Raw genomic sequence first — 23,710 nt, forward strand, 5'->3', positions numbered from 1 at the left:
TCGAGAGAGAGTCAGGAAAGGACAGAGAGAAGATGTAATTTGCCCCAAGGCCAGGAAGTTGTCAAACTCCTGTTCAAGTGTACACGTGCAAGCACAAGTGGCTACAACCCTATGAAGTGAAGCAAGCCATGGCAATGTTAAGCAGCTGAGAGCCTGGGCCAGCCACTTCTTTTTTTGTTTCCTCTCCCCCAAAGTCTGCTTATGAGAATTGCTTTTTAATATTTCTGTTTGGATTGCTTATTTGGAAGAAGTCACAGCTGCAGCTGTTCCTGCTGAGGTGACAAACAGTCTGTGCTGCTGTCTCCTAGAGACCTTAAGTTCCCACTCGAAAAGAAAGCCTTTTTTTTTTTTTAAATAAGGCTTGATTTGCCACACTGATTCAAAATGGGTGTGATTTCAAAGAGCAATGAGATTTATGACTGGTTTAAAGAACAGTAGGAAAACAGACGATCAGAACCACAAGGAACAAAGATGGGATGATGGAGAACGGGCTTTTGCCTGTTGCGGTGACAGCCACTGCGGGAGGACCCAGAAGTGGCTGCTGTGAAAAGATCAGCTCTGCACGGGTAATACCTCAGTCTTCGCATCATGATTGAAAAGAACAGAAATGCCACATTTGGGTGAGTTATTGTTGAGGGTCACCACTTCCCACTTGGCTGCCAGAGCTGGAAGCATCAGGAAGATGCGTTTCACCCAACAACTGGGGCCCGCACTTGTGTTCCTCACTGACTTCGGGTAACAAGACACCATCTTCACTAGTGAGCACATAAGAAAAATCTAAAGCTGTTGGCTGAAAGACACCGCGTAACTTTTTTTTTCCCAGTATATAAAACACTGCACACAATTCATAAGGACAGAAAATCACATGCATGTGTTTTATTTGAGAATTAGGTAATCATGCAATTAGAAACTATATGCAATGTATGCAGGTGGGGCAGCTGAAGTTAAGGATGCAAGTACAGAAAGTTTTCACAGATTCTGGTTTTTAATGCTATATTACTCTTAAATTAACATACAACTTATAATTGGCTGGACAGAAATAACGAAGTTTACATTTCAGAAACAAAACAAGTCCCCAAGCCCAAGTAGCCCTGGACTCCTGGAGCCCTCTGGAGCATTTTGAAACTTCTTTTATGTGGAAAAAACCCTTTCCTACTGGACAGAAACATATCAATGTTTCATCTCCGTGTTTCTTTTGAGAAGGATGCTCTTTCAGTAATGCTACTTTTGTGCTATCAACATGACACCATCAAAGCCCTAAATAAAATGCATTTCTATTCGTGTTTATTATTTGGAAAACACATTTCATCCAGAAAAGCCAACATGCACAGTGCATCCACTGACTGCAACAGCAGAAGCAAAAAATAACTCTGTATAAGCAGGTGTTTAAATCAGAAGAGCGGAGATTTTCCTCAGGTGACAGTATTGCTATACCATATTCTAACAAAATTTTCCAGATCAAACATCATGGTAGCTCAGTATTTTGTCCTGAAGATACACACAAAGAAATCAGTAAGTTTTCTTGAAATGTCTTTATTGCTTTCAATTGTTCCTTGGTTACAGCAGACTCAACAGGGTTTTAAAATTTTTTTTTAATTAACATATAATAGTCCTTAAAATTCCTCTTAAACATCCAACTTATCATATACCTACCACAAAAGCCTTCCTTTTATTGACTTCCCTATGAATTCCACACCTACTTGACATTTCAGAAGGGGGGACCCTACTCTTGAGTATTAATCAGTATTAATAAAGGATGTCTATGCCAGCACAAAACAAAGGCAAGCACTTTAAAATCTAGGCTGATAAGCTTTTCACATCCAGGAAAACCTCCCTGACGTTTTTCCACAAAACAGAGTTCCCTGATGTGCCTGGAGTCGATACACTGCAACACAGGCTGGCAGCGCAGAATAGCAATAGAATCCATTAAATCTGCATGGGGAGCTGGTTACCAGAAACGTTACATAGTAATTATGGTGAGGATTTTCTTTGAAATAAATTCTGGTTTTTAAAATGAGATTCTGAAAAATCACCCACTAACATTTCTGCAGAAATGCTTTCAGCTTGTCCAAATTGTAGAGGACAGCTCATCTTTTCCCACAAAAGCTTACAGAGCTTGTAATTTACTGAGTTACTGCTTGTTCTAATGACTGACTGAGGGAATGATTTGGCATCGGTAAGAGGAGATTTGTTTGTGTATTAATGCAATTCAAAAGTTCACTCAGTTTACACAAAGTAATGGAAAGCTTAATGTGAACTCTCAACAATTCTACTTCCCCCCCATATCAAGTTTGTAACACAGATTTCATTGAGTCTTTGAGAGGCTGCTTCAGAGTGGAAAAAAAAAAAAAAGATTTAGCAGATGAGAGAAAACATTCCCAACTCACATCAAGGCTTCACTAATTAGAAGCACGCGTCCCACATATGGAGGTGTAACACTGCCGCACGACTGCGAAAGGGCTGTCTGCACTCCTGTTGTAAGAGTTCTCTGGAGCAACGCTGCGGAGCCTCCACTCAAACACGTCTTTGGAGAGGGCAGGAGACCACGATGGGGCCAGGGAGGGCAGCGAGCAAACAGCGGGGTTATGGCTGAATGGCAAGATCTGGCTACCTTCGACATCCGATGGCCGGTCCTCAGTTTGGAGGAGGAGGGACCAAAGAACAAAAATGAAAACGAAGCACATCATAACAACAAAATCTTAAAACAAGCAGCCCTCGTCCCTGCTACAGACTTGTCTGAATGAGTGAGGACTGCACGATGTGCTCATGCGATCAGCTCTTCCAGCATAAGGCAATACCTGAAAATAAATTGATTTCTCAAGGCAGAAGGGTTTCCAAAAGCGGGCATGAGGATCATTTTTTGTCAACCGTGAAGATTTAGCTAGTCACGCGATGCTCATCCCGTCATTTCTTTCGTTGCCTAAAAAAACTCCAAACATTCCTAATTCTGCCTTTCCAATTCAGAAATCTACATTTGCTGAATTGCTAGAGAGATGTTATTTAAGCCCCAGCTGCAGAGGAGCTCCCCAAAAAGGGGAAGGAGACAACTCAGAAGGTAAAAACCTAGTGAGGCCTTGCTTGCTGAGGCAAAAAAGCATGAGGCACTAAGAGAAGTCTGGTTTATGGGAGGAAAAATAAATGGCCCTTGTTTAAACACTCCTCTCGCCTCAGAACAAAAAGGCTCAAAATCAAAACTGATTAAAGAAAAACCAAACAATACAAAACCAGTCCCTCTTCCTCCTGAAGGTATCAGATTTTTCAGATAGCAAAATAAATTTTCTATTAAAAAGAGCAGTATTTAAATATATTGTACGTAAGCATTCATTTGCGACGTTGACAGTTCTCCAAGACTTCTCAGCATGTGGAGGCTGTACCTTGGGCTCATGCACATGTGCAATAAAATAAGACCAAGCTTTTAGCCACTCATTTCTGGTGCTTGTTGGGTCACTGCTCTGTTAACAGGAACCAACCCAGACACCGTTTGTCACAGCAGCCTTTTTCCAAATTATAGTGAACCCCATGGTATTTAATATGCAAAATGCGTCACACTTCCAAACAAGTTGCCAGCGTCTCATATATAAAAGTTATTTTCATATATAGGTATTTTCAGTAACTCCTCAAAAAGCATCCCAAACATTACTTGAGAGAAAAAGGATGAAAGTACAAGGCTAATTTTAAATAAGTAACACAACTCTCCCTGCAGCTGCTCCGCACACACACAGAAGAGCTAAAGAACTCTAAGCATGGATGTAGATTTTTTTTTAAATGTCAGATTTATTTCCTTTTTGATACCATAGAGCTGTTCTGCTCTGCAAATTAACTGACAAAATAAGCTTTATTTTGGTTTGATTTTCACATTGTATTTGCTTAAAAAAGATGGATTTTCTGATGATAAACCCCACAAATTGAAACTCAGATTAGATTTTCCTCTTCTTGTATATTACCATTTTATAATTAAATCTGCAAATCTTGAGGTTTTATTACTTCTTCTAACACTAGCTCTTCCTGCTGTAGTACAGAAATCATACTGCATACATATCAACTTGTATTTCTGTACAGACAGAATCATAGAAGTAAAAGCACTGGGCACACATAAAAGCTGCCATTTGAGTTTATACTCCCCAGCAGGAACTCCAATCCAGCAGTGTCCTGCCCAGCAGCCTAAAGGGGATTTTTCCATGGCCTTCAAGGTCTGAATCAGCAAGAATAGCTTAAGCATGGCAGGAGAAAGGGGGAAACTGCCAACCCCATTGCAAGATCAAATCCAGAGCTCCCTAAAATAATACTTATTTTAATTAATTCCTTTTTTGCTAACAAAAATTATGTATATCTCTCAATGTTTTGAAGTAGCAAATTTTTTTTTTTTTTTTTTTTTTTTAATACCAGGACTTTCCTTTACCAGTTTAGTTTTAGTACAGATGATGCTCCCTAACAGAGTATTTACAGACAAGGAAAAATAGTTAAAGATCAGGATATTTATTTTGCATACAACTATTTACAGAAAAATACTTAAAAAAATTAAGTATTCAAAGTTTAATTGACTTCACTTCAAAAAAAGCTTCCTTCTTTTATGTTATAAAAACATATTGCTTTTACTGTGCTCAAATTTAGTATTCAGATCTCTGGATTTTCTTATAAGAGCTTTCTTTTGTGCTTCATCAAATCGATTGACTTTGAGATCCTGGTCTCGGTCAAATGGCCTTCTTTCTTGAGGTTTGTTCTTTTCTTCATACGCTTTGCTCTTTAGCTTTTTCTGATGTATGTCCATGAGAGATTCTGACCTCTTAGACTCCTGGAAAAATGGAAAGAAGGAAGAGGAAATAAAAGTATTACAAAATATCAACAACATACAGAAAATCCAAATGGAAAGATTGGAATTAGGCAGGCTAAAAAATTCCAGAAGATGACGACAGCTTAGTAACTGGAAAACAGAATGATAAATTTAGCATACACAGAGCAGAAACTGCATGTAATCTTGTCTGCGCTGAATAAAATACTAATAATTCACTGATGTTAAAGATACCCATAATGTTGTTGAATCTCCGCAGACAGTGGAGATAAATTATAAAAATAATGTAAAAGAAATATAAAAGTTGCTCTGCCATTAGTAGCAGAGACAAATGAAGACAACATGTCGAGAGAAATATCTCAAAGTACAGGCCCAGTTTCTTACATGCTTCCCCTAACCATCTCGTTTTGGTCACTGCTAGGGGCAGGACCAAGCTAGATACCTTTTTGATTTTACTCTCGTGCACTATTGTGGTTTTCATGTGTGCTTTTAACTTTTCAGTATCTGAATCATCTGTTGCAAGTCCATAGGACAAAGTTACAGGTTTGAGCTAGAGCATGTGTTTTGCCAAGTCACTGCATTTATTACAGAGCATGATCCAGCCCAAATACAACATAAAACTTTTGCTGATTTCACACAGGAGCAGGATTAGTTCTCACAAGACTATGGACTATGTGGCCTCTCCTTCACTCAGATAAAGTGTATTTGTGTATCACTAAGTATTCAATTTCTCAGACTCTCAAATCAGCCAAAAGATCAGTCCAAACCAATTCTCTCATCAGAAAGAGCAAAATATGAGCAGCTGTCTTCTCGTGCCTAGGAACATGAAATCTTTATTCCGAAGGTTCATTTTCCTTCACTCCCTGTGCAAACACTTACTTCATCACACATACTAATTCATACATGTCATAAGAAATGATTCTCACGGAAAACTGAAAAGTGACGATACTTATTCACGGTGTAACTGCATCAGTGTTGACAGAATTGCACCAGAGAATGTATATGGCATCAGCAATGAAAGAATTAACTGTAAGAAACTATTTTAAGAATTAAAGCTCGCATTCTATGGAAGGATCCTTGATAAAGGTCAGTGGAGAAAGAAATAGGAAAGAATAGAGGAAAAAAACATAGAAAGAAAAAACCAAAAACCAACCACCTGAAAATCAGAAAAGAGCTGATTAAAAAAAAAACATCTCAAAAACCCACAATAAAACAACCCAAGAAACATTGTTCTTAAACATGATGCCTTCTTCAATTTTTTTTGAGAGAACTCCATTAATCTCAGAATCACTAAAGGCCTATATATGTTTTATTCTGGCAATGGTACAGAGCAAACCCTGTAGTTTTACATGACAATTATTGTACTATATTCATAATGACAGTAGAAACAGAACAGAAAGAAATTTAAGACAGTATGCTAATAGCTCTGGATTTGCAAGCCTCTAAGTCAAGAGGGACATGTAATTTAATGAACTAAAATAAATTATTAAAAGTGCCAGATAAACTTCAATCACGTAATATAAGCCAAGGCTGCAATTCTCAAGTTAATTGTACTCTCAAGAGACCAGATTGCCTTCCATAAGACTTCAGGCCATAAATCAGGAAAGAGCTAGAACGAACAGCTGTAGGGCAGGCAATAGTCCATATACTCTGGTGGACAGGGCTGGCAGACAGAAAAGTGAGAGGGAATTTGACATGGAGTTCAGATTTCTAGTAATCAACATCTGTCTGTGAAAAATTTTGCTTCTGCAGAGACTGAGGAGAACTTCATGTAACAATGCTGTTGTAATGAGCAGTTAATGTAATTCATTACATAGTGTAATTAATGCATTGATCTGCTTAGCATATCAAGCTTCTTTTGGGTTAATGCTTATTTTGTCCTAAAAGTTAAACCTTTACCACTGTTTTACTCTTGGGATGTTAGTAATTTGGAGAAGCAAGCTAATATTTGAAATAAGGTTGTCTACTCCCAGCAACCATGTCCTGATGTGAGGATGAGTTAAGGAAAACACTACCTAAAACTGAGGCAATATACACAAACCCCAATTCTGTCACGTTGTTTTCGTCAGAACCTTGGGTCCCAATCCTGCTCTTGTTGAAGTCAATGGCAAATGTTCTAATGACTTGAACAGCAGTAGGTTTGGGCACTAAAAGGGAAGACTGTAGTGGCATCACCATGGAAACCAGCAGTGCTAGAAATGAGATCCAGAAGAAAAGAGTGAAGAATTAAAGGAAATGCAGGAAGAAGTAGTATTCTGCTATTACACTTACATTGTATGAAGTCACCTGTTCAACAAGTCTCTTGTCTCTCCCAGATAATACAATTTCTTCATTATCCTTACTGGTTGACTTTTTTGCCTCTTCTCTTTCCTGATGAGTAGAAACAAATCACACGCTATAGTAATCAGAATGTCTGAAGTAAAAAGCAAGGAAATCTATATTTACTTTAATTAAATCTGAAGGGTAGAGGCCACAACAGAGGCCACCAGATATTTTTTGCTCAGCTTGATAAAAGAAGAAACTGGGCACACTGTAATTGGAAATTCAATGAGCTGATACAGAGTACCTGACTACTGCAGGAGGGAGAGGGAATAAATGAATATCAATGTTACTTAAAATCGTTATTTCCTTGCCTTTACCTTTAAGCCTGAATTAGTAAGTTTTGATAACAAAGAAAAATCTGGAAAAAAAATTTCATTGAACAGCTCAGGGTATCTTTACTTTGTTTTCACAGAGCATCAACAACATACATACTGCCTGCAGGTGTACATGAATGAATAAATGCTCACCTTGGCTTTTCTCTCTCTGTCAGCTGGAGTATCTGTCCAAATAGATCTATCGCCTGATTTGTCATCAGCTCTTCTCTTGAATGTTCTTGGGCCAAATCCAAAGCTTTTCAATTCAGGTGGAAGCTCTGTCATCCATGATTCCCTGGTAACTTGCTTGGGTTCATCCTTTACAAAAGAAATAGGGTGGGTGGGAGATGGAAGAGGAAAAAAAAAAAATCATAATCAAAAATTGCTGTCTGAATCTCTTAGCTTCCAGCAGAAATCATGGATTTTTCTTTGTCTTAACAATTGCAAACACTTAGCATCCCAAGCAGAACTGCAACTGTGTTCACACAGAAACAGGCAAAGAAAAACACAAATACACTCCAGCAACAAAATATTAGAAGTTAAGAAATCCAACTTACGCTGTCTGCTGAAGTAAGTTTTTCCTTCATTCTCTGAGCTCTGCGTTCAAATTCTTTAGTCACATCAGACTCAACTGGTCCTTTTGCAGGCATTGGGCCTATAAGATTGTCGTCTTCCTCACTACTATCTGTTACCTTCCAAGAAATAAAACATTTTTCAACCATAGTGCTAAGACCATCAAGAAACACTTTAGCTTCATAGGATCAGAATGGTTTTGTCTAGAAGAGCACATAAACCTAACGCAATGCATTTGCCAGTCAGACAACAAAAGCCTGGATTACAATTCCAGATTAGACCCGTTCTAGCATTTTAACATGGATACTTAGTCTCCATGTTTCCAAAAGCACCATCTCTTGTCTGCGGCAAAACCGCTGGTAAACACAGGGGCAATAAACAAAGTCCTGCTGCTTTACATTGCTCTGCACGCAGCCGTGTAACCTCTGTGGCCACAGGTAAATTTGAAACTCATAAGCACACCTCTTTGATACTTTGGGCTTTACCATCACTAGCAACATTTCAATGCATCTCCGTAATAAGGATTGCAATTTCATACTGCAAGAAGAACTGTCTTGAGCTCAGATACCGTAAGGATGCTAGAAAGATTAACATGCAAGCTAGGGTATAGTGGCATGCATGGTACAGGGTTTATATAAACCCCTGGGTTCATAGTATCTGCCAGTCTAATCTCTTGGTTCTCTCATTCGCTTCTTCAATCCCTTTTGACATTGGATTCTAAGCAATTACTTGGAGAACGGCTCAAAAAACTAAGTTTGAAAGGGACTAGATGTTAATAAGAATCTTTGTGGATGCCAGGGGTTGTACACAAAGCTCACAGGCCCCTCCAAGTTAAAACAGTACAGATGTGGACAGAGGCAGAACTAGACAGAAAATGGTGACGCCACAGTGCGCTGGAAGCAAAGCTAAGGTGCCCAATATCTAGAAAGTGAAAAGATTTAGCTATAGCCTGAATGGGGGTGATAAAGCAATGGGAGTAGAATGATGACAAGGCTGTAGAGTCAGGAAGCACAGAGCATTACTTGAGAATATAAGGTGGTGGCAAAGAAGTTTCAAATGAAGGATGAAGAAGGTGGGGGGGAATGTCTTGTTTTTGTCATGCCAAACTTTGGTTACCAGGTAGACATCCTAGAACCAAGATATGACACCATCAGTGAAGATAAGGGCTCAAGAGCGATGAGCAGTGGAAAAACAGTATCAGAAGCCTTCTATATAAAATAAGACGTCCAAGGCAGAGGTGACCCAGTGGAGAATACAAGAACGGAGTACAGAACCTCAATACTAGACTCACCTAATGGGAGCATGAGGAATGGAGGATGAGCAAAAGGAGGAGGAAAGCAGGAAAGGTATCCTGCTACACTGAGTTCAAGCCTAATACTTAAGGCTGCTCATAGCTGGTATCCCACTGCTCTAGAGGGATTTGGGCTAAGGAAGACCGCAGTAGTGAAATAAGCCACTTTACTCCCTATGTGTGCCATTTGCTACGAAACTGGCACTTCAATGACACTGCTCCAAGCTAGCCAAGCCAGTTGGCCCTGTCTGCCTTTAGGAGTCAGCAAAGGTATGAACAGCGGGTAAGGCAAGCTTCAGGCAGCGAAAGACACAGCTACGTATGGCTGTGGACCACAAGGTGCAAGAAGAGGCTTAGCAAATGTAATAGCTGTATGACCAGTTGCATGAAATGGATCTGAAAGACTGAGGAGGGTGAGAAACAGCTTGTCATTTATAAACACCATCAATGCAATGTGGTAACATCAATTTCTCTTATCATTTTTCTCAAAAACATTTACATAGTCAAGCTTTCACTAATTATCTACTGCTGTGATATTGCACCAGCTTTTAGAGGATGTGGTGATTGCATTCTCTCTCTCTCTATTTTTTTTAAAGAGGGAGCTGGTGGGGAAAAGGAACCATCTTGAGAAACCAAGGTAGTAAAACACTTCCCTCTCTCTGTGTACAAACAAATAAAAAATGCAAAGATATAAGACCTTCATAATAAATTATATTGTAAAGTAGTTGAGGATGAAAGACAAATTCCATGCTGAGTTTTAACTGAAGAAGCATGTCTCATTTCCTTTCTTGTTAGTCTTAAGTTCAATTAATTCCACTACCACCTGCCTCAAACAAGACAAAATTAAACAAACATTAAAAAATACTGCCTTCAAATTTGAAGGGGAAATCAATATAAAGTGAAGAGTCAGCATGGAATAAGCTGCCTCTAAAGGTGTACTAGAATACAGAATAATTAAATATATTAAAACAAAATAAACAAAAAAATTATTCATCATATTCAAAGGTAAAAAAAGAGTATTTTTAGGAAGAGAAAAAAATAAGCTAAGTTCTGTAATAGCTGTAACAAAGCTGATACTAGAAGATCTATTTAGGAGAAAAGAGACTTTTTTGTTTGTAAAATATATAAGCAGACCAGTTTTGACATCCCTGCCTTAAGAGATTTGTCATTATGATAAATTGCTTAATCGTTACTTGGAGTTATAAGATGATGAGTATCTTAAAAATGTCAGACAATCATTCTTCATGAAGGATTATGACAACACTCATTGCAGGAGGCTGGAGAATAATACACTTTGCAACTACTCATCAAAAAGTGAAGTTCCAGAGCAGCCTTTGCCTCATTCCTTCCTAGTATGTCTAGCATGTCCCATAGTGCCTGGGAGTTAAACTTAAAAATGTAAGTATTTTAGAAATAAACAGAATAACTGGTAATTCTCACAAGGAATTAATAATTAGTTTATCATAGCATGAGAGAGATTCAACTACCTAAACACTGGTAATCCAGCACCATTTTTGATGTCTTAGGGTATCCTGCCTAGTTTAAGAGGTGCTGCTCAAGAAGTATGCAAGCTTCTCTAAAGTGCTACTCCCTATCTGCCAGCCCGCTGCAGACAATTCAGATCCCTCAGAATGGTACTAGAGGCCCATGTTTAGGGAACTGAATCTTCCCCATACTTCCAGCTGTATTTTATCCCATATCTTATTCCTGAATGTTCTTCAGTAGTACATGCATTATTTTGCAGCTAGGGATTAGACTCTAAGACTTCTACCTAGTTTTTACCTAACCTTATGAGAACAGTCAAAAAACATAAACCAAAAAATTGTGACAGTGTCACTGTCCTGCTCCGCCTTACTCCCAGTTACAGGTATCATCTTGCTATTGGTAAGAACAATTAGTGACACTGTAGCGTCATTCTTCATTGCATTCTTTTGCATGAACTTATTTAACACATCCACTAATAAACATTGTTAAGGAGGTGAAGATATGTGAAATACTCAATCATTTTGCTCCCTCATCAGCAAACGAGTAAAATCTTGAATTATAGGTAAATATTTTCATTCTAACAGGTTGCATTACTTTAATGTCTTTAGAAATTTGAACTTTGCCAAGATGTTCAATTGTGAAGGACGTCACACTAAAAGAAAGCATGGAAAAACATTAGGAAGAATTACTATGACTGCAGTTTAGGATGCCTAGATCTCTTGTGTTCAGTGAATACATCATCCATCTAACAACAAAATCACAACAAAACAGACCGGCCTTCTTTTTTAAGGCTTATTTATGCTTCAGTATTTGACTCAGGCAAAAATATGCCAGACACCTTCTGGTCTAAAATTAAACTGTCTTGCTGAAAAGTATGTCTAGTAGACTTTTTCAGGCTCCTGCTTGTTTAAGCATTTCCGATAGCTTGCACTAAAACAAAAGGCTTCTGTTTTCACAAACCTGAGTACAGAATTCTGATGAAACAGACGGTCCTATGAAACATCTGCTATTCCCAGTGTCCTGCGAAGCTTTCCTAAAGCCAGGCGGTAATGCAGGACCTATAATGGGCCTTGAAGGAAAAGAAAATAAAATCTTGGTTTTCAGTTGAGGGGAAAAAATAAAAGGAAGTAACATAACCAACAGGGACAGTATATTAAATGACAGCCTTCCACTGTTTTCTGCAGGAAAAAATGTAATAGATTAATATAAAAATAAAAATCAAATATTGATGAGAGGTGTGATTCTCCTTCTTCCCCATGCCAAGTGTGCCCCCTATGTGCACACCATAGAAATGACTGAATGAAAGAGTTTCTCCGTTTTCCAGGAGGATCTGCAGATGCCTGGAATGCAAGAAAAACAGGAAAGTTGCAGCATGTGGTCAAGGAAATCCACTTTTTTCTTCCTTCACCAGATTCAAGAGCAATGAAAGGTGGGAGGTCAAATATGTGCTACTCTTTCTCTAGCAACAAAGCCAATTTTGTTCATTCTTGCCTTGCACCGCAGTTTCACGGTCCTTCAATAAACAGAATCAGTGAACTACTCTGATTTTAAATTTATTTTCCCTTGGAGTGGGGATGAGAGAAGAAAAGTTTTGTGATCCCAGGGACTTTTTACAAGGGGTAATGGCTTTAAACCAAAAGACGGTAGATTTAGATTAGATATTAGGAAGAAATTCTTCACCATGAATGGAATGGAACCACTGGAATAGGTTGCCCAAAGAAGTTGTGGATGCCCCAACCCTGGAAGTGTTCAAGGCCAGGTTGGATGGGGCTTTGAGCAACCTGCTCTAGTGGAAGGTGTCCCTGCCTATGGCAGTGGGGTTGGAACTAGATGATCTTTAAGGTCCCTTCCAACCCAAACCATTCTACAATTCTATGAGCTTCACTGATTTGTTTTTACACAGCAGCTCTGCAAGCAGTGTAATTCAATTTTCTCCAGGAACATAGAAAGGTGAGAATATCTTTTCAATGGTGAAAACAGTTCAAAGCATACAACAAACTGTGCCTGCAGTACTGAAAAGACTTTTGTATACAAGTTGCTCTTAATAATCCACCATCATATTCTTTAAAGCTAATAAAAGCTAATTAAAAACCCAAACAATTATCACCTGAAGAAATATCCAAGTGACAATATCCTCACAATACATGAGCAGACTTTGTTTGTTATGATCTTCAGTTTCTGAGCTTTAGGGCGATCAAACATAACACAACATGAATTGAATTATGCTAATTATGGTCTTCTACTAAATCCTGCATAATCTAATCAGTACAGCCCTGCTGTAGTGATATTATTGTCAGGATTTGAAGAGGGGAAATAAAAAGCAGAAAGTCCTGCCAGAAAGCCAACCACAGATAGACAGACACAAGCAATAAATGTAAGCTCAGGCCAGGACAAGGGCACTGGTGAGGTTTCAAACACAGGCAAGAGGTCTGTGTTAAATCTGAAGCTCCACCCCCACCTAGCTGCTGCAAAAAAGAAACAGCTTTTATTTTCCTCTGTTCCTTTCTGACTGCTTTCTTGTTAAGATCATATTTTAAATTCCCGATATAAAGAGACTGAAGTTAAACCCATACAGATAAAGGCCAAAATAATCTTTTATTTTAGTATACAAGTACCTTTATTTTGCATGGAGAGACCATTAAATCAAACTATTAAAAATGTTTTCTACTAAAATACATAAGAACATCTATGTTGTGGGCTGTATCTGTGCACCTTGTGAAAAAGAGCAGATCTCAAATGCTCTACCTTGCTTCTGTCACAGCTCAAAGGCTCTTCCAAGGAATAGAAAAATGGTTCCCATATTCATCCCTCCCACACTTTCCATTTCTATGCTTTTCTCCCCCCCCCCCCGCCCCAAATAACCCTGTTGCTCAGGTCTTCCTCAGCAGCACACAGCTGATGTGATTCTTGACAGTTTCCTGGATGTCCAAAGGCTCTCTGAACAGGTGAAGTGAATCTAAATAAAACTCTGTTGAACACATTTTGCTGCTATTGGCAACTTCGGTACCTATCTATACACATTCAAAAAAACATCCCAAACTTATAATGAATTGAGCTTTCATTTAAGGAATATTGGATTTCACATATGGCAAAGAACACTTTCCTGTGGTTGGACTTGGCGTCCTTGCTAATGCATGTTTCAAGACAGGCATTTCAGCATTCTTCTGATGTATAACATGAAATTTTTTAAGATAACCTTCACTCTTTACCTTGATGTGTGAATACTTTGGGAACGTTTACGAGTGCTGCACTTCTGTCTAATATTGATAAATACCAATACCCTTTCCAAAGTTGAAGGAAATCTGTTCATATACATATTTTATGCTGGAACGATTCAAACCATTTTTAACAAGCTGCAAATTGCCACATGAGCTGCTCCTAATCATGAAAATGTTGCTTTGACAAGTCTGGAAAAGATGTAACAGAACAAAAGCTTTTCTAAAAGAACGAGTATGTCACGCAGACCTAATAAACACTATGTCCATACATTGAAACAGACAGCCTGCATTTGTTTCAATTATTCATGGCTAGATCGACAGCTGGCAATCTGCTCAACGCTAGGGACAATGCAGCAGAGAGACAGTTAATAGCATTGTGTCTACACCCTGCACAGCTTACATGCCTCAGTGTGTCAGCACAACTAGACTGCCAGGTGTACGGGGGTAGAAGATAGACAAGGCTCTTCCCACACATCACACCTTTCCCACCTATTCAGGGAATCAGGCTGGGTGCAAAACAGCTCTGCTCAATCTGCTTTCTCAGTGTGTGCTAGAAGCAGTCGTATGGTGAGCTAGGTGCCAAAAAAAAGAAAAAGCAACTGCCTTTTACTGCTTTAATCTCTTATACTCACAGACACAGAGCAGACTCTTGCCCTCTGAATGTAAATGTAAGTTATTCAGCATTTTGGAAATAAACTGCTAAATAGAAGTAAAAGTTATGTGAACATACAAAAGACTAAGATTATATGATGAGTGACCACCTGTGTTACTGGTCATCTCTCCAAACTACAAGTTGCCTCTTTTATTCCTCTTTTCCTTTGCACACTTTGACATAACATTTTACCACAGGAGTATTTGTGTCAAAAAAATCAAGAAAGCAAGAAGGCTACCTCTGCTGATATTAAAAGCTACAAGCATTTATTTGCCTTATTAGAGATCACATTTGTTTTTAGTGACTTCCTAAATTTTATAATTAAAACACATTGTGCATATGAAACACAAGAAAAAGAAAATAATATTAGTTACTCTTGAGACCATCAAAGCACCAAACGAGCCCACTGAGCATGATGCCCACAATTACAGAAGAGTTTGTCAATTACAGTAAAGTGTAACCAAATAGATCCAAAGAGGATACTTCCAAATAACCTTAGTTACATAAATTTTTTTCCTAACTGCTGCCAAACATCATAAAAATTTATCCAAACTAAAAAAAATTTCAACTTTGAAATTTCCTTTGAGATGGTGTACTACATACACAGCTCGACAACAAATTGAGTCACTTTCCTAGAACTGAAAACTCATACCTGACAGGTAGGTATTGATTTATTTTATCTACCAGCTCCCTATTGCTCTGAGGAAGATACTAACGATCAAGGGACTCTCTTATACCTTTCATCAATAAGCAGTCCCTTGGAAGTACCAATTTCACTATAGATTATAATTTCAAATTATAGAAGGAAGTGCACAGATTGATGTAAAGACTAGAAGGCTGTGGGACACGGTTAAGTTCTGCGTAGAAAATCCATAAATAGCTTTTTTGGGAAGTATTTTATACTTGCATGCAATCAAATGGAAAGCTTCCTGATAGAGACTATAAACAACTCTTACTTGCTTAGACCTGACAGCTTGCTTTCTAGAAACCTAGACTGTTCAGATTAGTTTTCTACCTGGAGACACATAAACAATAATCCTTGGTGCATTAGCAAACAACAGTTCCAATAATCTGCATTGTATTGTACCACACAAAAGCTAACTGCCCTACTCCCTCAGAGCCCAGAATGAGCTACAGAACTATGGGTCCTTGTACCTGTAATTTGTTTTTTCTGCACTGATCTGGGACCTACCATAAGAAATGGAAGACATCTGACATTCAAAATATAACTCAGACAATTCACATTTTTTCTTTTTGTCTCCAACCTTCCAACCAGGACCAGGAAGGACGTGTGTTCTGTTTCAAGGAATGCTGTTCCTGTTCTCAGAACGTGGAGGAAGCAATGCTAATCATCTGAATCTGAAGTGCACACTGAAGTGTTCTGTAATAGTGCCACAAAATATTTTATCTAAAATAATTGTGTTTTAAAGAAAAGACTCTGAATATAATTCCATTTTAATTACCTCTCTGGAGAATCATCCTGTTTTTTAAATCCAGGAGGAAGAGCAGGCCCAAAAAAGCCATCATCATCGTCATCTTCCTGAATTCTTTTTGGCTTTCTGCAAATACAAAGATTTCACTTAATAATTACCTTGACATGCATAGCAATTATCTACAATTTAAAAAGAAAAAAAAATACATAAAATTATTTCAGACAGTCTTATGTACTAAATATCCTGCTGTTACCAAGGAAACAGTGCGAAAGGATCCAAAATAATTTGAAGCAATTAAAAAATTGGGAGCATAAGCTTCACTCCAAAAATGCTCTGACATTTAAAAAAACCATTAAGAATGCTTTTTCTGTAGAAGGAGTAGTAGTATAATGTTGAAATATCATTTTCTAGCTGCAAAGTAATTTTAAATTCAGCACACTTCTTTCTCCATTTTTATACACTGTCTGCTTTTTGACTAGTATTTTTCCCAGTTCAATTCTAATGAACTGAAAAACTGTTGAATAAGACAACTAGAAAAAAGTGAGTAATAATTATTCTAACACTTATTAAGATGGCATAATGTCCTTCAAGTCCCTTATACAAGGACCAGCACAAAGACACAGAAGTTCTTAACACAGCTATTGTGAGTAATCAACACCACCAAATGAGAGTATGTGCAGACTCCTGATTTTGCTAAACAATTCAGGTTTTTTTCAAGTTGATTTAATTGAATGCATAAATTCATGCCCATAAATGGTTCTTATGACCTCTCAATGAGAGGTAGTATACCAGAAACAGGGCAAAATTCAAGTGCCAAATACTTACATACATGATAAAGGGTGTCTGTCCTTAGTATAAACAAGCAAAACGTTAAGGATTTTATTACTTTAATTGCAGAACTAAAATAAAACATGTAAATACAGAGATAACTTAATTCCACTGTAGGGTGTCAACCAGGTCAGCTGAACATTCTTGACTGGAAAGAACATGCACAACATGTCATCAAGTTTTACACAGGTAAAGGGTTTACCTTTTTATTTATATAATACTGTCCCTTTCTCACAATTTATGCAAACACATTTCATTTGCAATACAATGTAAATATACAAATAACATAATAACATACTCACTTGCACGCTGGATCTCCCTCTGTCTCCTCTTCAGAATCTCTGTTTGTGTCTCTGGGTAGAGGAAGACATTCTGAGTCGTCATCACTGTCAGGAGTTTCTGAGCTACAGCTGCTTTTATAGCCTGGAGGCAGTGCTGGTCCTGCAACTGAACATCCAGAGTTATTTGGCATACTTATTAAACATTTCATATGAGTATGATCTATCTTGGTATTCCCACAACACAGATCTACCTGGAATTAAGTTTATTCAATCATTGCTCTGTCTAGCATTTAGAGAGAGGTCTAAACAAACTTCTAGAAGTTACTTTTTTCAGCACCGTATTTCAATGAACAACCCCTCCTGAATTAAATTAGTACATTACTAATCCATTATAACATGAGCGTCTTCAGGAACAGGACTAGAAAGCCACTGATTTACAATGCATATGATATAAACTAGTATATTTAAAAGAAACTACCACCTTAATAAAGCATTTGAAGCTTACTAGTGAAGAATCACATCATTTGTACATAGACAGAATGGAAGACCACAGATTAATGGAATTTAATTGCCAGCCTGCTTTAGAAACGGTTTAACGATTAAGGTTATTCCCAGTTCGGCTAAGCATGAACAGCAGGCACAGACTTTAAGTACTCTGCTGAAAAAGGGATGATTTAGGCATTCAGACTTCAAAGAATTGTTGCTGTCAGAAGGCTGGTGCAGTGGACAGAGCTCTCGTGCTCCAGTCAACCCTTCACCCTCCGGGGTGATGAGGAGGGGGGGTATATCCCAGCAAAGGAAAAGTTCAGACCCTAACACTGCTAACAGGCATGAGCTGTTTCTGGCACTGTCCCCACCAGCAGGCACAGTTCTTTACAGACTTATTTGGACACAGTACCACGTACACTGGCTCCAGAAGTAGCTTAGCCACTGAACAGCAAATACCCACCAAATGAGACACTTAACACAGATACCCTCACAGGCTCAGTCAACACAGAGCCAGCAATGGTCCCAAGATAAGAGGCCTTCCCAGATCCAGGGCAGCGCACGCAGGGCCAGCACCAGTTTACAAACACAGCATGAATACCCATCTCATATAATGGAGATTTGATCCTACTGATGACACAGACACCATTCCTCCTTTTAATATTTCAAGCATTGAGTTCAAGACTGACAGAACAGAAAGATGTTTTGGTGGGGAAAAGACATTGTTAGCTTTATGAATAGTCAAGGTTTAGATGAAAAGATGAGGTGCAATAAAACCACATAAATGAAGGGTACCAGGAAATTACATCTCCAGTTAAAGAACTAAGACTTTTTGATGGTGCAAAATAAAAGCCAATACAGATTATGGTTCCATTGTTAGCTGACAAAGGATAGGCAGAAATTGAGTCCTTCAAGAGAGCTTCATAAAGCTTCTACTTGTCTTTAGCACAAGACATAGAACAAGGACAGTCTGCTAGTTACAAAGCATCCAGACAGATCTGCCTCTAAGAAGGAAAAAAATCACAACACCCCAGCGTGTAAAGGTAAAGTAAGTTCAATATGAGAGGGAACCAACAAATGAACGATAAATAGGAAGAAAGACCACTATCAAGAAGTCTCCCGTTTTGGTATGAGAAACACCACTGGATAAAAAGCACTTAAAAACCAGACAAAACTCACACAAGAGCTTTCTCCGGCCACCTGGTGCCCTGATACCATGAAAGCAGAGCTTCATTTGCCCTGAATGCAGACAGGCAAGAGAAAGGACTTGGAGTGAAAGGAGCAAACTGAGATGCAGTTTGATGAGTCTGATACTGTAGAGGAAGAGAAAAATTGGGAGCAGCTTTGTGAGCTGGAAAGAACTAGCAAAACAAAAACTATTTATGGAAGGAGACTGGTCCCACTGACATGTTGTCCAACATCAGGGCTAACATCCATGCTTTCTACCCCAATTCCTCTCGGTTATGCCACCACAACTGTTTGTGTGGGCTATGCAATAAACTGGATCAGGGAACTGAAGAGGCATAAAAATAACACTGCAAAACCCAGCACTCCCCTGAAAGAACTGTTTGTTCATGGAACTGCAACCTAAGCAGGACAACCAGAAACAAAATAGACACAGAGACTGGTTCATGAAGGGAAAATGGCACTTAAAGCCGGGGGAAGGAAAAGTCATTGGACATGGTGAAAGAAGTGGAGGAAAAAGAGACTTGGGAGAATGGGGATTAAAAACTAATATGGTCATGGTACTGACTGAGACTAATAATCAGCACAGGTGAGGATACAGCTATGGATTGAGGCGGGAGGAGCCATGGGAAAGAGTAGAAGGGAAGGAATGGGAATTGCTAAGCATAGATTCTGGGAGCAAAGAAAGGAAAGGGTAAGGAGGGAGGCCAAGATCTAATGAGAAGTCTGCAAATGAAATCCCCTGAAAGCCATGGAAAAATGGAAAAATACAGATCAAAGGAGGAATGGAGGAGAGCTCAGAGTGTCAGAAAACTAAAACCAATGAGGTGAGGAAGAGAAATGGATGTAGCAATGGTAAAGCAACAGGAAAGTGAGGAAGTAACCAGAACTCAGAACAACTCAGAGCAGGACAGTGTGATAGGAAAGTGTGAGAAGAAATTTTGGGGATGGAGAGGAGACAAACAGAGCCAAGGACATGTCTCAGGTCAGACTGAAGCGAATGTCTCACAGCTGCTAGAAGTGGCAATCCTACTATTGTTGCTCTGACTTGCCCTCTCCATTAAGCTGGCTCTGGTGACCATCCATCTGAAAATTAAGTCAATTCAATTCAGAAACCAAATGAAAAACTGCTTTTTGTTTTGTTTTTGCTAAGTTAATTTCTGCTGTATTTGGCAATTCTAAGCAGTCTACCATGTCATCAGACAGACGCTGGGAACCTGTCAAGGACAGACAGGAGTAGGGCCTTTCACCTTCAGCAAGAGTGATAGATCAACTCAGATATATCACATCAACGCATCCGCACTTTAACAAATGTGGCCTCAATGCTGAAATAGACAAAACCCCCTTCTGCATCTCTGGTTATTTTTAGTTATTCCCTAGCATTTCTCTCCTGCTGGTACAAGGACAGCACAGAGGGAGGGATGAACAGGCCAAAGGAAGTACGATTCTTCCAGCAGGAGCACATTTAGACCAGCTTTGAAGAATCATCATGAGATGAAGAACGGGGAGATGAGCGTGTCCCATGGGTTGGACAGTTGACGAGCTGAAGAAGGAAAGGTAAAGGATTTACCAGGGATGAGCTTTTGAGTCTGTCCAACCACCATTTGCTCCCATTCTGGCCCTGATTACGGGTCACAGGGTTTGAGTAATGTCAGTTCTCCGACACCAATGGACATTGGTATCTCCTGGCAAATTCCATTTCAGCTCCCCCTGTGCTGACCTACAGGCAGAGCAGCAACCAGCACTTCACCTTAATTGCTCCCTTATCTTCCGAGGCAGGATGCTCAAGGAAATGAACAACTAAGCTTTTAACGCTACTCATGTTTCACAATGCGAAACATCACATGTTAGCATCAATGTGATTACACAAGCTACAATTACTGTATCTTCAGTTTTTCTTCATTAAAAACAAGGCAAGAATTTGCATGCTAAAAGTTACAACCATTAACAGAGCTGTTATGTCAGGAGTTGGAACTAGATGATCTTTAAAAGTCCCTTCCAACCCAAACCATTCTGTGATTCTGTTATCCATATAAAGTTAAATGAAAGAAATGCAAATTTAAGAATGGATCAACAAACATTTATTTTGTTCACTACATCTAGCATGGCAATGTCATATCGCAGACAGAAGAAAAATGCTTATCTGGCAGCCAAGAGGGGAAACCATACCCTGGGGTGCATCAAACACAGTATAATCAGCCAGTTAAAAGAGGTGATTATCCCACTGTATTCAGCATTGGTGCAGCCTCACCTTGAGTACTGTGTGCAGTTCTGGGCCCTACAATTTAAGAAGGATGTGAAGGTCCTTGAATGCAACCAGAGGAGGGCAACAAAGCTGGTGAAAGGGCTGGAAGGAATGTTCTGTGAGGAGTGGCTAAGGGCTTTGGGCTTGTCTAATTTGGAGAAAATGAGGCTGAGGGGTGACATCATTGCTCTCTACAGCTTCCTGAGGAGGGGAAGTGGAGAGAGAGGTGCTGAGCTCTTCTCCATGGTATTCAGCAATAGGACGCATGGGAATGGCTCGAAGTGGCACCAGGGGAGGTTTAGACTGGACACTAGGAAGCATTTCTTTACCGAGAGGGTGGTCAAACACTGGAACAGGCTTCCTAGAGAGGTGGTCAATGCGCCAAGCCTGTCAGTGTTTAAGAGGCATTTGGACGATGCCCTTAATAACATGCTTTAACTTTTGGTCAGCCCTGAACTGGTCAGGCAGTTGGACTAGATAATTGTCATAGGTCCCTTCCAACTTAAATATTCTATTCTATTCTCTTATATTATAGTTCTGAATGACACCTTTTTGACAGAATTCTCAGAATGGCTGCCCAAAGTCCTACTTTGTTGCTGTTGGGAGATGAAAACAATGAAAGAATAATAAAAACCCAAGTGTTCTTAAAGAAAAGCAAAGAGCAGCTGAAATATCAGTGAGACCACAAGGAAAGAAAAGCTGTTCAGCTTTAAAAGGTGAAGTATCTCTCAAAATTACTAGAATACATGAGGAAGTAGTTACAGAACAACTTCTAGGCCCATTATGTCTCAAGACCCAGCAAGCGTTACAGCACAGAAGACGCTTGTGGCAGCGCCACCACACGATTTTGCCACTCAGAACCTCCAGGTGCAGGGTTCCAGTTGGAACTGTACTTATGTACAACAAAGTGTGTTACGCCAAAATACTTGCTCTCTCTTCCTCCTCTGCACTGCAGCAGTTTACCTCATGTGTTGAGCAGGTACACTTACTTGTTGTGCCAAGCTGTGGTAAGTCAGGAAAAGTTTATAAAAGTTATAAAAACAAATAAACAACCCCCCAATAGTTGGGGTTTGGTGGTTTTTGTTTGGGTTTTTTTTTTCTTTTTTAAAGGCAAATAAATTCCTTCATTCACTTCACACAGAAATCCCCAAGCAGATCTACCAGTGTAACTGTACTACTACGGACCTGATGTACACTGGGACAAAAAGTGGACAAACTACGCTGAATAACCTAGATCAGGTATTGCCAAAACACTTGGTATCACGAAACCACGGCCTAATAAGAAACTTAACTTACTTTGTTCAGTGGATTCATACACAATATAGATTCTTGCAACATGTATCAGTATGTGGATTGAAAGAAGGTAAATAAGCCATCAACACAAATATGAATAGGAAAGGCTGCATCAGCTCAAACAAGCGTGTAGTCAGGACTTCAGCACAAAGCCAAGGTAGGGACCCGGAGCTTGGTGTTGCTATGGTGTCAGCTAAGGCAGCAGCTTTGCTCTCTCTGCCTATTGCTCCATCTTCTGGATTACAAAAGGAGAAGAGCAGATGAGCACAGCAAACCTTTCCCATCAGAGCTGCTTTGTTTGGAATAACCGAACGGTCGCTGAAACACTGCCAAAAATTGAATATGTATACCAGTGACCTGAACCTGGATTGAGGACAGACAGCATTAACACTCAGACTGCTACTTTTGGAGATATTATTGATACAGAACACGTAAGAATTTAAGTGAGGGAAACTGAGCTCCACTGTAGAAGAGCCAGCCTGGCAGTCAGCTGGCCTCAAGGAGAGCCCACTTCTGATGTGACAGTAGAGGCCATGGCAGTCAAGGCACCACAGCCTCACTGCTCAGAAGTCAGTTCTGCATCCTGAGGAACGCTGACTGAAAAACAACGGTTTCATAAAGCGTTTTGGTTTGACAAAGGAAAGCACCCTGCAAAGACCTACCCACCGCCTTGTTTTCCTGCCCACTAACTTCACTCTCGCAGCTACTGAAGAACACAGGCCTAAAAGCACATATGGGACTTAAGTGGTAAAATAATAAGCAAATCAATGCAGTCTTAGTTAAAACCAAGTTTTAGACCGTTTCATATCTGTAGTATCCCATCACATGAGATTTTTTCCTGAAAAAGTCACTCTAAAAACCACCCATGAAACTTGGCTTCATCGAGGCGCCACAGCGGTGCGGACCGAGCTGCGAAACACCCGCTGCAGAGCCACGTACTCCCACCTAAGGAGCGGCCGCGCTCCTCTACCACACGCCCGTTCCGTTCCGCTCCGTCCCCTACCCGAAGACGCCGAGGCCACCGATGGGCCGCGCTCCCCCCCCGCTCCCCGACGCGCCTGAGCCGGTGTGGTGAGACACGGGGGACACCCCCTCCCCCCCCGGGGCCTGCCACGCGCGTCCGCGTGTTTCGCGGTGGAAGGGGGGAGGCGGGGGGAGGCCGCCCGAGGCGGGCCGGGGGCGCGCGGCCCGGAGCCGCTGCCCGGGGGCGGGGCACCCCTTGCGCCTCACCCTGGCTGAAGTCCTCATCCGGGTCCGCCTCGGCGCAGCGCGGGAAGCCGGGCGGCAGCGCGGGGCCGATGAGCTCACGGGCCAT

The 23,710-nt window shown here is 40.0% G+C and overlaps 1 protein-coding gene across 3 annotated transcripts; it reads right to left on the reverse strand.

Annotated features, from left to right (window-relative positions):
* Positions 1 to 4,455: 4,455 nt before the first annotated feature.
* Positions 4,456 to 23,710, reverse strand: GPALPP1 (GPALPP motifs containing 1). 3 transcript variants are annotated; one of them, XM_059822247.1, is made up of 10 exons: positions 23,626 to 23,710; positions 23,091 to 23,098; positions 22,029 to 22,086; positions 17,208 to 17,352; positions 16,108 to 16,203; positions 11,735 to 11,843; positions 7,983 to 8,117; positions 7,579 to 7,743; positions 7,061 to 7,159; positions 4,456 to 4,792 (listed from the first exon to the last, which is right to left on the reverse strand). In XM_059822247.1, exons 1-10 carry the CDS (start codon positions 23,708 to 23,710, stop codon positions 4,574 to 4,576), a joined length of 1,119 nt encoding a protein of 372 aa, XP_059678230.1. In that variant the 3' UTR covers positions 4,456 to 4,573. The 3 variants fall into 3 exon arrangements, with proteins under 3 accessions (XP_059678230.1, XP_059678243.1, XP_059678234.1); XM_059822260.1 differs by lacking the exons at positions 22,029 to 22,086; positions 23,091 to 23,098 and having other exon boundaries at positions 11,759 to 11,843; XM_059822251.1 differs by lacking the exons at positions 22,029 to 22,086; positions 23,091 to 23,098.

This window comes from Gavia stellata, chromosome 1 (genome assembly GCF_030936135.1).
Source record: "Gavia stellata isolate bGavSte3 chromosome 1, bGavSte3.hap2, whole genome shotgun sequence".
Classification (NCBI taxonomy): domain Eukaryota; kingdom Metazoa; phylum Chordata; class Aves; order Gaviiformes; family Gaviidae; genus Gavia; species Gavia stellata.

Bases quoted from the DNA above. Each gene is read 5' to 3' on its own strand.
- GPALPP1 (XM_059822247.1), bottom strand. From the start codon at position 23,710: ATGGCCCGTGAGCTCATCGGCCCCGCGCTGCCGCCCGGCTTCCCGCGC. The intron at 11,844-16,107 runs GTAATTAAAATG...TTTTCCTTCAAG, and splicing joins CAGGATGATTCTCCAGAGAG to GCCCATTATAGGTCCTGCAT. The intron at 7,160-7,578 runs GTGAGCATTTAT...TCTACTCATCAG, and splicing joins ACAGAGAGAGAAAAGCCAAG to GAAAGAGAAGAGGCAAAAAA.